Source organism: Periplaneta americana, chromosome 16 (genome assembly GCF_040183065.1).
Source record: "Periplaneta americana isolate PAMFEO1 chromosome 16, P.americana_PAMFEO1_priV1, whole genome shotgun sequence".
Taxonomy (NCBI): Eukaryota; Metazoa; Arthropoda; class Insecta; order Blattodea; family Blattidae; genus Periplaneta; species Periplaneta americana.
Genome location: NC_091132.1, coordinates 109834075 through 109853906, shown reverse-complemented (window position 1 = coordinate 109853906; position 19832 = coordinate 109834075). Strand labels below are relative to the sequence as shown.

At 35.0% G+C, this 19832-nt stretch overlaps 1 protein-coding gene across 3 annotated transcripts in view; it reads right to left on the bottom strand.

Moving 5' to 3' along the window:
- The window catches only part of LOC138691057 (probable multidrug resistance-associated protein lethal(2)03659), a 160791-nt gene that overhangs the window by 17730 nt on the left and 123229 nt on the right, over window positions 1-19832 (bottom strand). For all 3 annotated transcript variants that reach the window (XR_011329736.1, XM_069812724.1, XM_069812723.1), the window contains 9 exons: window positions 18700-19020; window positions 14386-14672; window positions 11518-11701; window positions 10781-10942; window positions 8367-8545; window positions 2683-2945; window positions 2377-2456; window positions 1668-1818; window positions 1371-1477 (listed from right to left, as the gene is read on the bottom strand). Coding sequence is in view for 2 of the 3 variants with exons in the window: in XM_069812724.1 (XP_069668825.1) it covers window positions 1371-1477; window positions 1668-1818; window positions 2377-2456; window positions 2683-2945; window positions 8367-8545; window positions 10781-10942; window positions 11518-11701; window positions 14386-14672; window positions 18700-19020 (1734 nt within the window). In the remaining variant the exon portion in view is untranslated. The remainder of the gene's footprint in view (window positions 1-1370; window positions 1478-1667; window positions 1819-2376; window positions 2457-2682; window positions 2946-8366; window positions 8546-10780; window positions 10943-11517; window positions 11702-14385; window positions 14673-18699; window positions 19021-19832) is intronic.

Below are 19832 nucleotides of genomic sequence, written 5' to 3'. Positions count from 1 at the left end.
GCGATGTTTTCGAAGGAGGAACAGAGAAGCTGGTTAAAAATTCCATGTGCTAGAGGTCGCACGGCACGACAGTGTCATCAAGGACTGCAAGAGGCTGCGTTACCTTACTGAATGGTAGCAAGTTGGGTTAGAGCCTTCAGACAAGGACGGGAAAGTGTGTTGGATCTGGTCATCCACCAGTAAGTGACGACATGTACAAACTGTGTCTGCGTTAGTGGAGACGGATCGGAAATTAATAATTCGTGAGTTAGCGCAAGATACAGGATTGGCACCTTTGACTGTGCTTCACATCCTGAAGGATTCGCTTATGAACAGTTCAAGACATTTTATAGGCAACCAACCACTCTATTTTTACTATCAACAGATTAGGCAGTGCCAACAGGATCCAACAGCTTCCGCATCACTGGGAACACGTTGTACACAATGCTGGTGACTACATTGAAGGCTTGTAAAACTTAGAACCATGTAAGTATGCTATGTATCAAGAAAAAAAAATCATTGCCAGAACTAAAAAATCAACCTATGTATGATAAATGAACATTTCAATTTTGACAAGGAGGCTTCTGATAATTGTAAAAAAAATTCCGACAGGAAAAGTTCATAACCGTAAACCCTCCTAGTCACAAAAGCTAACAGACTTCAAAAATGAAAGAGAAGTTGCACAAAAGAAGGCTGAAAAAACAAAAGAATCAAAGAACATACAAGAATGGAGAAAGAAGACACGTACAAAGAGCGAAATTACAGAATCAAAGAAACAGACATTCAATAATTTCTTGTTTAAAAGAAAAGCAACCTTTAATGATGAGTGGAAAATCTTTCTAAGGAAAAGAGAATTAGTAAATGAATTCACAAAATTCTACAGTAGGGGGGAAACCAAATTTGAAATAGATAAACAAGACAGAGAAATATATCAAACAAAAAACGAAGCAACAATATTTAAGTGAGGATCCCTCTGGTAATTTTAACACAGATTTCACCACACAGGAACTGGAACAAGTAATAGCTAAACGGATACAACTTGGACCTGACGAATTTCTTAAACACCTGCGACCAAAAACCATATACTTAGGCATATTAAAAAAAAAAAAAAAACTTCTGTCCTAGCACCAAAGAAACAAGCCTCAATAGTACTTATACTAAAACATAATAAACCAGCAGATATATTATGTAGTTACTGCCCCATCTCTCTAACAAGGTAATGAAAAGAACGATAACTTCTAGATTAAATTGGTATCTAAAACTCAAAATATTCTATTCCAGATCAAGCTGGTTTTAGGCCTTTAGAATTCAGTGACTGATTGTTTGCTCTATTAAAAATTTTAACACTAAAATTTCACTGCAATATAAGTATGTATATGTTCAGAAGTTACCTGATGATTATCAAATTCCTTAGACAGCAATGCTTCAGCACGAAAGGCTCGTATTGTGGTCAGACCTTGTAATGTTGCACTAAGATGGGAAAAAACAGGGCTTCGAGCTGAAAGAGTGCAAATTACTAAACGTACACAAACACCGCAATGTTTACTGCTATCATTTTGTTATAAAAAAATGTCACTGCATGCTGCATTGTAAAATATCTGCTAAAATTAGAATATTTCTAGGTTTCTATAGGTTAAAAAGATTCACTGTCTGTTGTGTACACACTAGCAAACAAATTATACACTTACTTATTCCTTCCAGTCTTTTGACATTGCGTGATGTGGAGACATAATACGTTCTAAGTACATAAAAGACACCAAACATGACAACAGATGGCAGTAGCAGCCAGAAGTTGACTATTGCAACAACTGTGACCACACCAATTAGCGCCAGTCCGATCTGCAACAAGAGTTTCAAATGCAACATAAACGAACGACACATTTTAAGAACTTCAGTATGACATTAAAAGCCATAATGAATATTCAATACACTATAATCTTATTAAGACAAAATGCAAGAATTCATCTATGCTTATCTGTAACTAAAAGTTATTTATACACATTTTTAATCAAATTATGAACATTTTTAACTCGACTGAGTTATCTTCAGAACAGACATGCCAAATGAATGTTAGTGACAAGTGAATACGTTAGTGAAACTATTGAAATATAGGTGTATATGTAAATAACCAAATGCAATGTGAACCATTATAAAAGAAGGTGTATGCGTGTGTCATATGTTAATACCAGTTTAAAACACATTGATAAAATAACAACATTACACATAATGTAAACTATTATACACGTTAAAATAAAATATTACAGCCTGACCGAAGTTACTGCCTTCCTCCTTAGCACAGCAGTATGTAGAAGTACATTTTTCTTAACAACAATAATAACAACAACAATAGAATTTTTTTTTTTTTAAATATTCCAAATGAATAATAGATTCACTCACCTGTATACAATCAATTAATATATGAGGTAGAAACTCATCTATAGATCCCATATCCTTTGAAAATCGGTTTAATATCTGACCTAAAAATTAAAAATAAGAATATGTAAATAATATGAACCCGAAAACAATATCACATGAAAATATTATATAAGAAAACCACGTTATGACATGAATCACAAAAGTAAACATTTTTTATCCCATCCGTGAATATTTATTTACAATTTGCTTATTTGCTATTATTTATTTTTAAGGGGAATAACTTTCAAGAAGGTATGAGAAAACAAGAAAATAGAGTAACACAGTTACCTGAAGGGTGGTTGTTGAAAAACCACATAGTGGCTCGAGTGATGCTGGTAAACATAGCATTGTGCAGCCTGACAGAAGCCCTCATGCATAAGGTATAGAACAACATTGCACTGCCAAAATCAAACACTACAACAGCAATCAAAAGTGCTGTGAATACATAAATGCAAGTCTCTCTGGTTGGATTCCATTCTAAAGCAGAGGAATTGTTTGCAATAGTTCCATTATCAATACTGCCACTTATGTTCATTTCTTCAACTCTGGACCTATTGCAAAAATAATAAGCATGTAACAGCAAACTTAATTTTGTACAGAGATTTCATATAGTAGAACCCCGCTAATGCAAAATTTTGGGTAATCTGAACTGAGATCCCAATGAAAAAAAGTTCTCAATATTCTAAACTTACGAGAAATAAAAAATAAAAAAAATTCAATATTTAGCAATGAAAAATGGTTTTACGATGTTTTTAAGGGATCAAAATGCAATACTGTATTTAAGAAACGATATTACAGTAACCATAAAAAAAAGAGCTTGTTAACATTTAGGATAACAGTCAAGCCACCATTTTTATATTAACTATTGTCTATTATTGGAAGAACTGGAGCAAGCCAGACACACATGCATGCATAAGCATGCATAACAACCCAATTTCGCAGTAATGACCACAATGTGTTAAGTTTTGTGACCATATGTAGTGTTGCTACGTATGTTCCAATAATGACTCCAGATAATCCAAACATTTTTTAAACTGAACAGGTCACGGTCCCAATTACATTGGATTAGCGGGGTTGTACTGTAGTATAAAGATAGTCATGCCAATCTAACCAAGGCACTAATTCATTTGCTTAATTATTTACTTTCATTGTATATCAATTGCAAAGAGGAACATATTTATGTCTATTTTATATTTAATTAGCACGCTGGCTGAAAATCAGAAAATGAAACATTTTACAGGAAATATTATGCATTAAATAATGAAAAGTGAATTTTACAGGTAAGTTTTATAATATCAGTCAACTTACGCACACAGTACAATGCGATGGCATTCCATACCAACCAATGAATGCACTTACGTATTTATTTAGGTATTTATCTAGTGTGCGTGTCAGTGTAACATGGGCCATGCCTGGTGTTTCTCATTACCAGTTAGTTCCTGGTACAGAAAGCTCAACTACATCATACATGTGTAGTGTCTTCTCAGTCAGTCTGAGTCATTCAACTACTGTAACAAGCCTACTTATAGATTAATTTTTGGTTCTACAGAATATATCTGTTACAGTAACGCTGACTGTATGTATATCAACATAACAGAAGAATACTGAAATCAGAAGTAAACACTGAAATAATGAAACAATTGTCTTTAGAGACAATTAATATTAGGTACCCTCCAAAAACTGGCTTCATTTATACACTGACGGATCCTTGATCTCCAGAGAACAAGGTGCCGGTACAGGTGTTACATGCTGTCTCTTCTCACTTTATAGATCTCTTGGGTATGGAACAACAAGTTTTGATGGAGAAATCATTGCAATAAGTGAAAGTCTCAGGAATATTCTATGCCACATCAATAAATTTAAGAATGCAGTTATATTGTCAGACTCCAAAGCAGCTATTCTATCAATAGTCTCTAAACACACACCTTCATCTCAAACAGCAGAAATAACTAAAATGCTCTCTCAATTAATATCACTCAACAAAAGAATTGTATTCCAATGGATACCATCCCATTGTGGAATCCTGGGAAACGAGAATGCGGATGCTTTAGCAAAGAAGGACAGCATTGTTACTTACAGACCTGTTACTAAATCTACGTATTACTCTGTGAAAAGATTTATTAAATCTACATACTTAGACTTCAACGAACAAAATTTGATAACACAATCCCAAGGGAGAAAATGGAACTGTCTGCATCATAATCCACAGTTAATTCCCGATTTACCACGAAAATCGTCTGTAGCTGCATTTAGATTGGCAACAGGCCATGATTGTTTGGCCAAACACCTGCTTAGAATTGGAATATATCAGTCCCCTAAGTGCCCATTGTGCAACTCAAACCAAGAAATGGATTCGGAACACCTCAAAACCTGTGCTTCAGTGACTGACCATGACAATATCTTTGAAAAATATTGGAGTGCATGAGGTCAAATGACTTTACTGTCAAACGCCTGGCATTAGAAAACAACACACAACAACATATATGTCGAACTTGGGAATCAGGCCACAAAGGAAAAAACACTAGAGAAGAGGGATTCGATCCGGTGCTGTGGATTGAACTTCGGCGTAGCTCAGTGGTTAGAGCACTTGGTATGTAGAACCAAGGACCTGGGTTCGACCCTCGGTTCTGGAGCAAATTTTTCTCCTCTAATAATCAATGATACCATAACAGATATACTGGATTAATATTGCACAGGAAAGGGACCGATGGCGGGCTTATGTGAGGGCAGCAATGAACCTCCGGGTTCCTTAAAAGCCATTTGTAAGTAAGTAAGTAAGTACCATAACAGATATATTCTGTAGGACCAAAAATTAATCTTTAAGTAGATTCTTCGCCCAACAGTGCATATTACTGTGGAATCCCGGCCATCAAGTCACTCAATTGAATGCACTCCTTGTACAAAGGCAGTTGACTTAATATATGTCAACATATATGTCGAACTTGGAGTCAGGCCACAAAGGGGAAAAATACTAGAGGACAGGGATTCGATCCAGTGCTGTGGATTGAACTTCAATGTAGCTCAGTGGTTAGGGCACTCGGTACGTAGAACTAAGAATCTGGGTTCGATCCCCGGCGCGGGAGCGAATTTTTCTCCTCTAATAATCAATATTGTAACAAGGCATGTGTGTATTCAGAATGCAATATTTCTTTAAAAAGTGTGTAATATGGCTAAGTTTACATATTCTTGATAACACTGTGTGTTCACATACAATTCTTATGTTTGTACAGTCCACTTGTCAAATTCGAAGATTATTTGGAGAAAGTTTCCTGATGTGAAGGTGCAGCTTGTGAAATAATTCATAAATTAGTAAGTAAATTTAGGGCGACTGGAAGTATTACAGATAAGCACAGTAAGGTAAAGAAGGATTTTGATGGAAGAAACATTGGATGAAATAGGCTTCCCTTGGAAAATTCTCCTAGAAATTCATTAGGTGGCTTGCTCAGCAGGAGGGAATTTCTTGTTCTTCTGCGCATAGAGCTACACTGAAAAATCCTAGAGAAAGATGTACGTTTTGTGGACTGGTTGTGAATAACGTGCATATTATTTTCTTATCCAATGAAGCTTTGTTACACTTCCATGACTAAATAAATTAAAAAAATTCCTTAACGTGACGAGAAAGTTGTTGAATGGTGTGCTATGAGCAGAGGAAAGAATTTTGTCAGGCCTTTATTCTTTTCAAGAAACAATCAATGCTGATAGGTATATGAATATCATTTTACACCCTTTTTTCCAGAGTTGATCAAGACAGAATGAATTATGAATTCTTTTAAAGAATTCCACCACTGTTCATACAGCAAACGTTTCTCTATAAGAAATTAATAAAGTGTTACAGGACAGAGTCATCAGTATTAATATGTGGCCCTCTCGATCCCCTGTGCCTGTGATATTTATCATTGGGGTTAACTTAGAAGATTCATCAGGAACTGCCTCTATTATTAGACAGGAACTTAAGTGAGTTAGAGAGGGAATATGTTAAGCAAGAGTAAAACTGTATAGAAAAGGATGGTGGGTCATTTGAGAATGTCCTTGGTTAAAAAGTGAGTACATAACTAGGGTTCCCAGACATATTGGAAAAAAATACGGGACACTTATCAGTTATCATTGAGTAAGTTTAGTATGTGCACCCATCAAATATGCCAATCTTTCAAACTGTGTGTGTAGTAACATTTACTACACAAACACTTTACTAATTAACTAAGGGTAAGTAAACAAATAGTAAACAAAATTGTTAGGGAGCATACTTGCATTAAGTTTAAGCTTTTTTATGTAAGTTGCCTTCAAATTGCTTTTACTAAGTTATTACAAAAATAGCTACAAGATACTCTACTCATGTAACAATATTCTTACGGTATAAATCTGCCTTGGCCTTGCAATATTTCTCTGAAGAATGAATTTCACTTAACAACTGTTTATTTTGAAGATAATGTCATGAAAAGCAACACAGTCCTCACTAAAGAATTATTTTACAACAAGCATTGACTTTACTGTTTTTACAGACAACTTATTTTTCTCATCAGCCCATAGAGCATTCATGCAAGAAAATAACATTTTGACAAACACATTTGTTCCAAGGATACACATAATGAATTCCATCACCCTCTTCAAATTTGAGAGATCTCCTTCAGTACTTTTAAAAAAATCCACCCAGACTTCATCTAAACGTTTGGTGTTGCCATCGCTCGCCTTGCGAAATTAATAACTCACAATAATATTGTTTCATAATAATCCATCTACAGTCATCTGCAATGTTGAAGTGCGATGTTTGTAATTTGTAATACAGAATAGACATTGTAGCTTTTCTGTTTTTTCTCAGTTTAGAACTCTAAAATATGGGATGGAAAGCTGTCCCGAACACTTTTCTTGGGACAACTGGGTCCATTAGTGAAAAACAGGATGATCCCGTATTTTACGGGATGTCTGGGAACCCTATACATAACATATTACCAGTGTCAACTCAGTGCATAGCAAAGCCGACAGTTTTCTGTTGCTATGCATTTGAAAGCTGCTGCTTGAGCAGACCATGTTAGACTGAGACACCTGATTTTATTTACTTTATTAACAAATATATTATTAGTAACAGAAAACAGCATATTTGTTTTGGTCTTATACTAACATGGTAAATGCAAATCAAAATATTAAATTTTATCGAATCCAAAATGAAATATCTACATACAATTCCAATTTAAGCCTAACATCTGTAAAAACTCGATGAAAGAAAGAAAAAAAAACATATACTAGTACATGTTAGATGTTAGTTTGATGCTGTCAAATTTTTCTTAAGGTTCACAGAATGGAACTGACTTGAGTAGCCTATATAGCATACTTCATTTGAATAATTTCAAGGAAAAATTGTTCCGGGGTCGGGTATCGATCCCGGAAAAATTTTTCCTTGGAATTATTCAAACCTGCTTTACAGGGAGCTATTACTGAAAGCCAGATTTGTATAATACTTCATTTGCTCTACTAAAGGTATTTTATTTTCAAATGCCTTATATACTACAGAATATGTTACATACCAATTATGAGCAATCATAAATTTATGTATTCTTGTTATGCTGGCAAAACCATCACATTTTGCTCTAAAAAAACTTCAATTTTAGGGCTGATTCCTTTTGTAAAGGTTACTTTATGAAGCAAATGAATAAAATATGTGCAGCACTTCACATGTTCACAAAATATACCTCACATAAACGCATGCTTGTTTGTCAAGAAAATATTAATGAAATTAATATGTCTCATAACTCTAGGAGAAGACCTATGAAAAGCATTATGTCAATGAAGAATTCCAAGAAATGAAAGTTATGTTTGACATAAAAATGGAAGAATAACATTCATGTCATTTTTAAATACTTCAGTATTTAAAAAATGTTTTGTTCATGTAACACTCATTATTATGAATGCATGTTTTTGTGGTAGCAATAATTAAGATTATATATTTTATATAACTATTAATCTGCATAATACATTACCAGTACGCCATCCAATAACTTTCTGCGCTGAAAGCAATCTGCGACAACAAAAAAACACCAAATGCCAGCGTTGTGATGCAACAATTGCCTGCCGCAGCACAGTATGATTGGTACACTCGAAAACTCACACCACCATGTGATCGCATCTCTGCCATTGTTTCAGGTTCAAATTCAGAGCTCTGTACACAAGAATAAAGAATTGCAAAATAACTATACAAACATTTTGATAAAAATGTGACCCTGTTATTAATATAATGATAATGAGTAATTTTAATGACCATTAAAATATTATGTATACTTATAACATTACAACAAAATTAAGGCAATGTATAGCTTATGCTGATGACATAATAATAACTGCAAGAACAAAATCGGCTTTGATAGAAACATTTAACAATTTAAAAGAACAGGCAATGAATTTCGGATTGATAATTAATGAGAAGAAAACAAAATTTTTAAAATGCAGCACAAAAAGAGAAATTTTAGGAGATTTTAAAATAAATGATATAATGATTCAACAAGTTCCAAGTTTCAAATATCTTGGATCAACTGTTAATAATAACAACACCATTGAGGAAGAAATAAGAGAAAGAATTGTAATGGGAAACAAAGCATACCATGCCAACCTGCAGTTATTTAGAAGTAAATTGATATCTAAACAGTCCAAATTTAAGCTACACTGTACTACAATAAGACCTGTAGTAACTTATGCCAGCGAGACATGGGTCCTTAAAAACTCCATAGAACACAGACTACTAATTTTTGAAAGAGCAATACTAAGAAAAATTTTTGGTCCAACTAAAATGAATGATGGTACATGGAGAATTAAATATAACAGTGAACCGAATGAGCTGATAAAGAATAGGAACATAATAAATCATATAAAATCGCTAAGATTAGAATGGTTTGGTCACATTAGACTGGTCAAACCAATATACAAATGGAAACCAACAGTTAACAGAAAGCAGGGTAGACCAAAAAATAGATGGGAGGATGATGTCCTGAACGATTTGAAATTGATGAAGGTGGAAAAAGAAGAAGAAGAAGAAGAAGAAGAAGAAGAAGAAGCTTATAACAGCAAGTTAAATTAAGGACATCCAAAATAAGACTTTTGGTTATTCTGTATACCTGGATTTAACATTTTAAACATTGCAGAACTACATACACAAATATAATACCTATACAATCATCTAAGCAAAGACGGGGATTGATAAGGAGGGCCAATTCTCTGTGGTCCACTGCTGTGGAGTAACAACATATCTAACCATGAAACGAGTGGGCCCAGGTTCAAATCCTAGTTGAGACAAGTTACCTGGTTGAGGTTTTTCAGGGGCTTTCCCTCAACCCATTAAGAGCAAATGCTGGGTATAGTCTGGGTCAGCTTACTTCATACCCTAAGAGTGAAACCTAACCATTTTTCCCCCCATTACTACATATGCTAGTGGATTGTGGTGATTTTCTAGTCTGCAGGTTAAATTTTCTTTTGCCAACTTCGTTTCGAATTTCGATACTGACAAATACTACACAAATGCTAGTGATTTTGTAACTGGTATGGTGGCAGCTGAGACAAATATCGACAATATTTGTCGGTATTGGAGTTCCATGAAACTGAAATTGTACTAGATTCCTGAGCCTTGTTACTGGAAGGTAGTGAAATCTGAAATTACTAATAATTAATTAATATCAGTATTAATATTAATACATAATAGTTATTTTATGTGTTGCGTTGTGGTTATAATTCAAGACTATAGTCAGGTAAGTTTTCGGAGTTAGTACTAATAATTTCATGCGGTCAAACAAAATACATTTTTAGGTTAGGTCTCGTGAGTCAGTTGTTTAGTCAAACCAATGAATTTCGTATTGCCAGACAAAATACTTGACATGTTGATGCCTTTCTCGTATAGTTTGCCTATAAAAATATGTTACAAATTATTGAATTATTTAGAATAACCTCCCAACATTAAGTACAGTAAGTAAATAAGTCATTTAGTAGGAAGGATCGTGTGATATCTCGTAACAGTTGGTAATACTGATAAGACGGCAATATTTGCTGTTTAGGAACTGTTCTTATGTGACCCTCACCATAACTTTCAGCATTGGACTCAAAACTCATTTTGCTGGCATTAGCACCTTCATCTCATTCAGATGCTAGATAACCATAGCAATTGACAAAGCATTGTAAAATAAGAAATTAAAAAAAAAATTCTCTGGCCTCCCAACTGATCTGACTTAACTTCCTTGAACTTTTTTTACTGAGGTTATGTGTAAGTCTACAGTCAAAAAGTGCAGACACCACAAAAACTGAAGCAAATGATTTGTGTTGTGAATGAGAGGAGTACTGAAGACATGCTGCAGTTGTTCGGCAAGAGATAGAGTACAACAATATTCAGTATAAATGTTAACAATTTTCTTACCAATACAGAAGTTTCCGAGTTCTGACGCTCGCGTCTATATAAAGATGCTTGTGAACTCGTAAAATTAGCTTCAAATTCTTCTTCTTCTACAGTGAACTGCTTTGCAAAGTCAAGCCCTGAAGCATGCAGCTCAGTGTAGGTCCCTGTAGCCTCGATTCCTCCCTGTCATACAACATGCATGTAAGTCACACAACTTTGGCAATAAATAAGTCAGAAAACACAAATCATAGTAAATTGAACTCGTTATCTGCTCTCTTCTTTAACAATTTCAATTATTGACTATATTAACTAACAGGTTTAATAGCTGTGTCTAGGTTCACCTGAAGAAATGATGTGTACTTTTATACTAAAACTTTTTCGTTTATCGTTTAAATGAAGAACTGCAGATATTGATATATAATTACATCTGAGATACTGAAATTTAATATACATGGATATGTATTATAAGATATTGTAAAATGGATAGAACAGGGTCACTTGTGATGGAATAGACAGACACAATGAATAGATGTCAATGATTATAAAAAACTCTATATTTTAAACCATTTGCAAAACATAATCCTGATTGATCATAGAACTGAAGGCTGGATATCATTCTTATCTACGGATATATTTTAACAATATGTTGACTATGAAAAGCACATTAATATGGAAGAAGAAAAAGGAGAAGATAGAAATGGAGAAAAAATTATTAATATAAGACGAATAAGCTATGTTTTATGGAAGGAAAAACTTACATTATTAAGAATAATAATGTTGTCGGCTGTCTGGAGATACTGCAGTTGGTGTGTGATCAGTACTCGAGTCTTGTTCTTCAAGAAGTCACAGATACAGTCATCAAACAAGTGACGACCAACGTGAGTATCCACTGCAGACAAAGGGTCATCCAGCAAGTATATATCTGCTTCTTTGTACACAGCCCTGTCGATTATAATTGTCAGAGATATGAATAAATTATTCACAATGACTATTTGCAGTGAAGAGACGAAAGAGAAATATAAAAACGAAAGATCAATGAGACTCGTATATGTCGCTGTATAAATGCATGCATCTTACGGACGAAAAGCAAATTAACATACCGAAGATAATACATTTTGATCACAGAGAAATGAGAATACGGATAATCATAGTTTCTACACGAATACTCAACTGAGTATCTGGATAGAACAGTAAAGATATTCAACGTTATTGTTGTTGTTGGTCCAAAGCTTTGGCACTTGACAGTGAAGTCGGCTATCTCTGTCTCTCTTCCAACCCCTTTGCTGCTTGTTGCAGTCAACAGATCAAGAGGGTGTTTTGTGTAGTGCAATGGCTGAAGTTCAGAATTTGACGCAGATATTACTAATGAATATGGGATGGGAGTCTTGTCTCAATACAAATACAATGTTTGTCTCTTGTAACATGTAGAATAATCACATTAAGCAGAATTTTATGTCAGAGGTACCATGACAATCAATGAACCAAAATATTTCGTCTTTACAATACAAAAGTGCCAAAGAAGCAGATACAATGCTCATTTATTGTTTAAATATGGATAGAACATAAAAAAACAGCAAATAAGTATTCCATCACAAATAAGCCTATTCCCAATTCTACAATTGCAGACTAGTTTTATAACCTTCGAACTGTCTCCTTGGATGTGCAACAGCAAAAGATTGGAGGACCAGGAACCATTGTGAAGTAGTAGATTGAGAGGTAATGGGTCCTCTGTATGATTGACGGCAACACCTGAAAAATTTATCTAGAGATTTTTTTAAATGAATGCTAGTGGTCTTGATTGCAAAGCATAAACCACTGTGATTACGGATTGCTGGGGAGGTGGAATATTACAACTTATACATCTTGATTACACAACTTTTAACACTATATCACTTCGGAATATGTATTCTATGACTTTCTCGTGTTAAATTCTATCATACCTGCTTAACATGTTTCGACCTGTTATTGGTCTTCTTCAGAACTGGTTGTTGCTGGTCTTGGCGCCTCTTGTTTTGTTTCCTGTGTAGTGTAATGTAGAGTCAAAGAGTGTGTGTGTTCTAAAATTGAGTTGTGTGTTGAGAATTTCATTTGGGTGTGTTTTTGTGTGTCTGTATATTTCATATTGTTCTAGTGTGTTTAGTTTCTGGCTTTTTGGTTGGATGTGTAGAATTTCCATGTCTGTGTTGATTGTCTCTGTAGGTATGGTTAGCATTTGTGATGTGTTCTGCACATGTGGAGGTGTTTTGTAATTTTGTTATGGCTGTGATGTGTTCTTTGTAACGTGTTTGAAACGATCTGCCTGTCTGTCTTATGTAGAAGTTGTTGCAGGTGTTACATTTGAGTTTGTATAATCCTGTGTGATTGTATTTGTTTGTTTGTGTGTTGAGATGTTTTTGTAGAATATTATTTCTTCTGTATGCGATGTTGTAATTTAATTTCTTGCATGAGGTTGCAATCTTGTGTGTGTTTTTGTTTTCGTATGTTAGTGTGATGTATTTTTTGTGTTCTTGTGTTTGTATTGTATTCTTATGTTTTTTGTGATTATGTTTTGTCTTTCGTATTATGTTGTCTATTATGTTGGGGTTGTATCCGTTTTCTTGTGCTATGTATTTGATTGTGTTTAGCTCTTCATTGTAATCCTGTTGGTTCATTGGTGTGTTGAGTAGTTTGTGTACCATTGTTCGGAATGCAGCTTGTTTGTGTTGTGTTGGGTGGTTGGATGTGTTGTGTATGTGTGTTGTTGTTGGTTTTCTGTATACTTTGAATGTGTGTTTGTTGTCTACTTTTGTTATTGTGATGTCTAGAAAATTTATGGATTTGTTGTTTTCAATTTCTAATGTGTAGTGTAGCTTTGGGTTATTTTGTTTATGTGTTGATGCAGGTTTGGGTCTGTCTTTTGTTTCCTTTGTATAGTATTAGTATGTCATCTATGTATCTGTGTCAATATATGATGTTGTCTGCGTGTTTGTTGTTGTCTTTGTTTAGTATGTATGTCTGTTCTATGTGGTGTATGAATATTTCTGCTAGTATGCTGGAAATGGGTGATCCCATGGGTAGGCTTTCGGTTTGAGTGTAATATTTGTTATTGTCAACATCACGAATACATAAGACAAGACATAATAAGAAACATAAACAAAATAAGCAAACCTAGAAACATAAACAAAATAAGCAAACCTATAGTTCATTTTGTTCAACAATACAAACTTCAGTGGAAGAAACAATATGTCGAAAGGATGGATCCCACTATATGGCCTAGACAAATTCTTGCCTATGTACCAAGAGGAAGGAGAAATTTGGGAAGACCAGAAAATGTTGGCATGAGATTGTTATGGATCCACTAGGGTCTAACACATGAAGAACATAATAATAATGATGATAATGGTGATGATTTAATGTGAGGTGCAGTCCCAGTGTGCCAATGAATCATTCACCTTTACATAATTAATTAAAAGATTATGGAACCCTTTAATCCAGCAGTCAAAATGAAAACTAAAAGTTTCAAGATGTAAGACGTGACTAATCACATCAATCATAAATTAAATCAGTTATCCCTGCGAGTAGATTATTATTACACTCTAATCTGTCATTTGACAAGTATCTGAAATGTAGAATGCTATATCACATACCTAGCCAAATTAATTCTTGCCTTCTGTCCGCCACTAAGAGTAACACCTCTCTCCCCCACTATGGTTTTATCACCATTAGGCAGCAACTGAAAGTCTCGTTCAAGAGCACATGCCCTTATAACTTGTCTGTACCGTCCTTTGTCCAATGGCTGTCCAAACAGGATGTTCTGTCTAATAGGGCCAGTGAAGAGCCACGGCTCCTGTGATGCATATGACACTGATCCTCCCGCAGATATGGAGCCACAAGTAAGGGGCAGTTCTTTCAAGATGGCGTGGAGCAAAGATGTCTGAAAGTAAAATATGCGAGTCTACAATATATAATTTAATAATTTTCGTCCATTCTGATTATGCTAAGTTCGAAGTTATCTTATTTGCCTTGTATTCCAATTGAGTTTTTAGAAGGTTGTTCATTGTTCTTCATTATGGTTTGACATTCAAACAGATGAGCCTCTATTATTCTGGTATAAGTGTTACTGGAGTGTTGTGAACCTTGAATGTTATATTTGTGGAGATGGGCTACTAAACACGATTGCTATTTCCTATTTCGTCTTTCTGAATGCTATTTCCGTTTCCTTAATATTTTTCAAAGATTTATTATTTGTTGTTTTTTCTTTTTTAATTTATTCTCTTGTATCATTATCTCTAAAAAATTATTTTGCTACTGTAAGTAGACTTGTGTACTTTCTTGTTGAAAGGATGTTCTCTTTCTTTCCAAGTAGTACACAAAGTTACTCCACTGAGAGCTTATTATCTTTTACAAAGCTGCTAATATATCCTATTACTTTTATAATTGAACACCCCTTTTCTTTCTTTAGAACTCTGATGTTACTGACAGGACTGAAATTTTATAATCTATCAATGGAAGGGCTAAATAATAAACTTTTTTTTTTCTATTCATTTTCCAGGAGGTATCATTAGTATCAACTTAAAATTGACACATGGTGTAATAGCTTCCTAAAGGAGATTGTAATCTTATGCACATCTCCCTATTTGGACGACCAGAAATAGGAAATCCAAGGTACAGTCACAATGATATTCCAAAGATGTTCACCTGGTGTCTGTTATATCTTAGATGAATTCATGAATTTTTTAATCCTGAGTTTAATAAAAATGTGTTGGCTCCTGGAAAGAAGGCCCTGGTGCTGAAAGGAGGTAAAGATGTTGGTTCCTGCAAAGTTTTTAGAATTTCATTTATCCTAGGCAAAAATGATAAATGAAGATTCCATGTTACCAAGATAAAATCATTCTCAAGTTTAGCAGGATAAAATTAACAGAAGTAAACATTAAAAAATGAGATTAATATTAAACATTTACAAACTTGCTGAAAAGATAAGTTAATCTAGAATGGAACAAATGAGTCATGAACAGGATATATCACAGAATTCCTGAACAAATAATAGTTTACGAGGTGGTATCGGAAAGTTCCAAAACTAAGGCTAAGAAAAATTACAGACTTACCTTTTTTAAATTGGCTACTACCGCCTACACTTACAGTGATCCTAGTGCAACTTTCATGCCCCAAAAGCTCCATGGAAGTCCTTTTCTTGAAGGCTGTACAATACTGCCTGCAATTCCATTTGAATGTCTTTTAGGGTGTCGAAGCAGTGCCCCTTTAACTTGAACTTCATTTTGGGAGGCAAGACAAAGTCACAGAGAACTAGGTTCGGTTATTAGGGAGGATGTGGGATAACCACCATGTTGTTTTCCATCAAAAATCGTTTCGTTTTGAGGGAGGTATGGGCGAGTGCACTGTTGTGATGCAACAGCCAATTCTGATTGCGCCAGAATCCTGGTCTTTTTCGTCACACATCTTTTCTAACACCTTAAGACAACACAATAGAAGTCAGAATTCATAGTAGAGCCAGGAGGAACAAATTCTCGGTGAACAATGCCTCTGATGCCAAAGAACAAGATGAACAAGCTTCTTCTTGTACTCCAGACTTCCCGTGCCTTCTTTGATCTTGGTGACTGCAGGCTCTTTCACTTTTGTTTCTGGATGATACTAGTAAATCTATCGCAGATTAATTGCAGTATATCTCTAGGGCAATCAGCTGTAAAGGATTGGTGAGAGAAGCTTCGTACTGACTGAAATCTCTATAGGACAAACGACTATGGCAAGCACTCAAGGCTATCATGCCAAATTGAATTCAAATTTGATGGTCTTGTCCGAGAGAATAGGAGAATCACAATAATCGAATTTAGTTTATTACTGCTAGGGAGGTATTCAAAAATTCTCAACACATGATGTGTCACAAACTTAGTGCACAGTGAGTGCCACACTCTGTAACTGCTGAGCAGAAAGCCAAATGTATAAAAAATTTTCCAACAGAATCTCAAATATCAGGAGGAAGGTGACCAGTTTTTGCATTGCACTGTGAGCAGATCTTCTCGCCCTAAAAACGTCAAGTTGCAAAGATATGTTATCGTTTATTGAAGTCCATTGCTAATGGAATTTCTGGGATGATCAATACCAGCACTATAGAGGTACTCTCAGGCATCTTAAACAAAACGTCAAGAATCAGATCTTTTGACGAGAAGTGTGACTTTACTCCAGACAATACTCGAGCTCACACTGCCAATCAACATGAGACGAGCTGCAAACGTTTCACTGGGAAACACTACCTCACTCCCCTTACAGCCCAGATTTATCTCCTTGCAATTTCCATATGTTTGGAGATTTTAATTAAAAGTCTGAAGGGGACCACAATTCCATCAGAAGAAGCAATGCAAAATGCTGTTATATATTGGTTCACCTCCAGATTCATACAGTCCTCTCTGTAGATTGAAAACTCAAAAAAGTTTCATATCCATTGTTCAAGAATTAAAACAGAAAATCAATATCCCGAATTTAAAAGAAAACTTACAAATTAAACCGAACCCTTTAACTCTATTAAATATAGAATATAATCTAAATTTAACAGAAGAAATACTAAAATCAGAAGTAAACACTGAAATACTGAAACAATTGTCTTTAGAGACAATTAATATTAGGTACTCTCCACAAAACTAGTTTCATTTATACACCGATGGATCCTTGATCTCCAGAGAACAAGATGCTGGTGCTGGTGCAGGTGTTATGTGCTGTCTCTTCTCACTTTATAGATCTCTTGGGTATGGAACAACAAGTTTTGATGGAGAAATCATTGCAATAAGTGAAAGTCTCAGGAATATTCTATGCCACATCAATAAATTTAAGAATGCAGTTATATTGTCAGACTCCAAAGCAGCTATTCTATCAATAGTCTCTAAACACACACCTTCATCTCAAACAGCAGAAATAACTAAAATGCTCTCTCAATTAATATCACTCAACAAAAGAATTGTATTCCAATGGATACCATTGCACTGTGGAATCCTGGGAAACGAGAATGCGGATGCTTTAGCAAAGAAGGGCAGCACTGCTACTTACAGACCTGTTACTAAATCTACGTATTACTCTGTGAAAAGATTTATTAAATCTACATACTCAGACTTCAACAAACAAAATCTGATAACACAATCTCAAGGGAAAAAATGGAACTCTCTGCATCATAATCCACAGTTAATTCCCGAAAATCGTCTGTAGCTGCATTTAGATTGGCAACAGGCCATGACTGTTTGGCCAAACACCTGCATAGAATTGGAATGTATCGGTCCCCTAACTGCCCATTGTGCAACTCAAACCAAGAAATGGATTCGGAACACCTCAAAATCTGTGCTTCAGTGGCTGGGCATGATAATATCTTTGAAAAATATTGAGTGCAAGAGGTCAAATGACTTTATTGTCAAACGCCTGGCATTAGAAAACAACAAAACCTCCAGAAGCTGGTATCCATCACCCAGTATCACAGGGGGAAAAGTGTGTTAACAACTGTGAAGAGTCTTAAGCAGTTAGTTTAATTTCTTTCAATTGAGGACCGTTTTTGCAAAACTTGCTAACTGCAAAATTTGCAAAATTGAGATTTTGGTGGATTCGTTAACATAAAGCAGGCCTCTACATGATGTTAAAGTTATCTTAGTGAAATTGAATTATTTCTCTTCATTATAGTGTGTCAAAATGTGATGGTTGCACCTATAACCTATTTGTCTTCATTCAGTTTTTTGTCTCTCCTGTAAAATTTAGTTTTTTCAGTTAGCAAGTTTTGCAAAAACGGTCCTCAATTAGAGATGGCCAGATTTCATTTGAACAATCTTACATGCATGCACACAGTGCAATCCAATTCAGTTCAGCACAGCAGAGTACATACCTTTCTTGGGCATACTAAACACATATACTTACATATCAAGTGAGATAGATTTCCATCGTATCTTGTAATGATTGCACTAGCAACTTACCTTCCCAGATCCAACAGGCCCGATGACTGCCACGAGAGTCCCTGCTCTCACATTTACACTGATATTATGCAGGGTGTTCTCAGACACATCTTCGCTCCATTTCGCTGTCACATTGGTAATCTTGATACTACCGAAACCTTCCATTGTATTTTCATTTTTTAAATGATCAATATGATCACCTTTTCCTTGAATACTACTAAGAGGTGCACTTGTTTTCATATCGGTGATAGGTTTGCTGCTTTTTCCTGTATTCACATGGGTATCCTTACAGCCTTGCTCCAAACTTGGTATCATTTTCATTTCGTCGAGTATCAAAAATGTCTGTAAAAATAAAGTTAACACAATTAATACAAATTTTTACTGCAGACAACTCCGAACCTTTATCTCAACTGAAACGAAACTTGCTTTTCTACTGTTACCAGCTAGCATCTTCAAGAGACTTGCAGGTAAAAAATCTACGAACTGACGTCTTGGTAATTTTAAACTTAATTTATAACAAAATTGGGTTATTTACAAGAAGTCGTCGCTGAACGATTCACATTATTTCCAGGTTAGTTGAATCAACTCATCTAGTGAACGATATAAATCTTTAAAATACTAGGTGTCTCTCTCCTTTGTTACTTGTGAGCCATCCCAAACCCCGACCTCCACCGCTAAGAGCGCCGGTCCTTATATACCCGTCAGTCAAGGCCTTCTGACAAATAAAAGCAATTGACAATAGATATCTCAGTCATGACAACCTCATAAAATATCCTATCAATTGAATAATCGATCTTGCTACGTACAACATAATTATATTATATTATTACCCATTTCAGCGAGCACTGACGACCACTGCAAAATACGATAATTTGGTCCAGGAAGCATTGTCTTTTGGCACAAGGATGATTTATGTAACATGTTTCTAAATTATTAGTCTTTTAAATACCGGTACATTCTTTAATAAATCACTGAAAAACAAATGTAAATATAGGAAGTGGAGTGAGTACGAAATTATTATTATTTTTTGGCGCATCATTTTTACGTAAATAACGAAAAATAAAAAAGAGATTATTAGAAAGTACGTATACTGCATTTGTCAAATGCGCATCACCATGCTTTCGAAGAGGCACTTTTAAGTGCCCGACACCCCG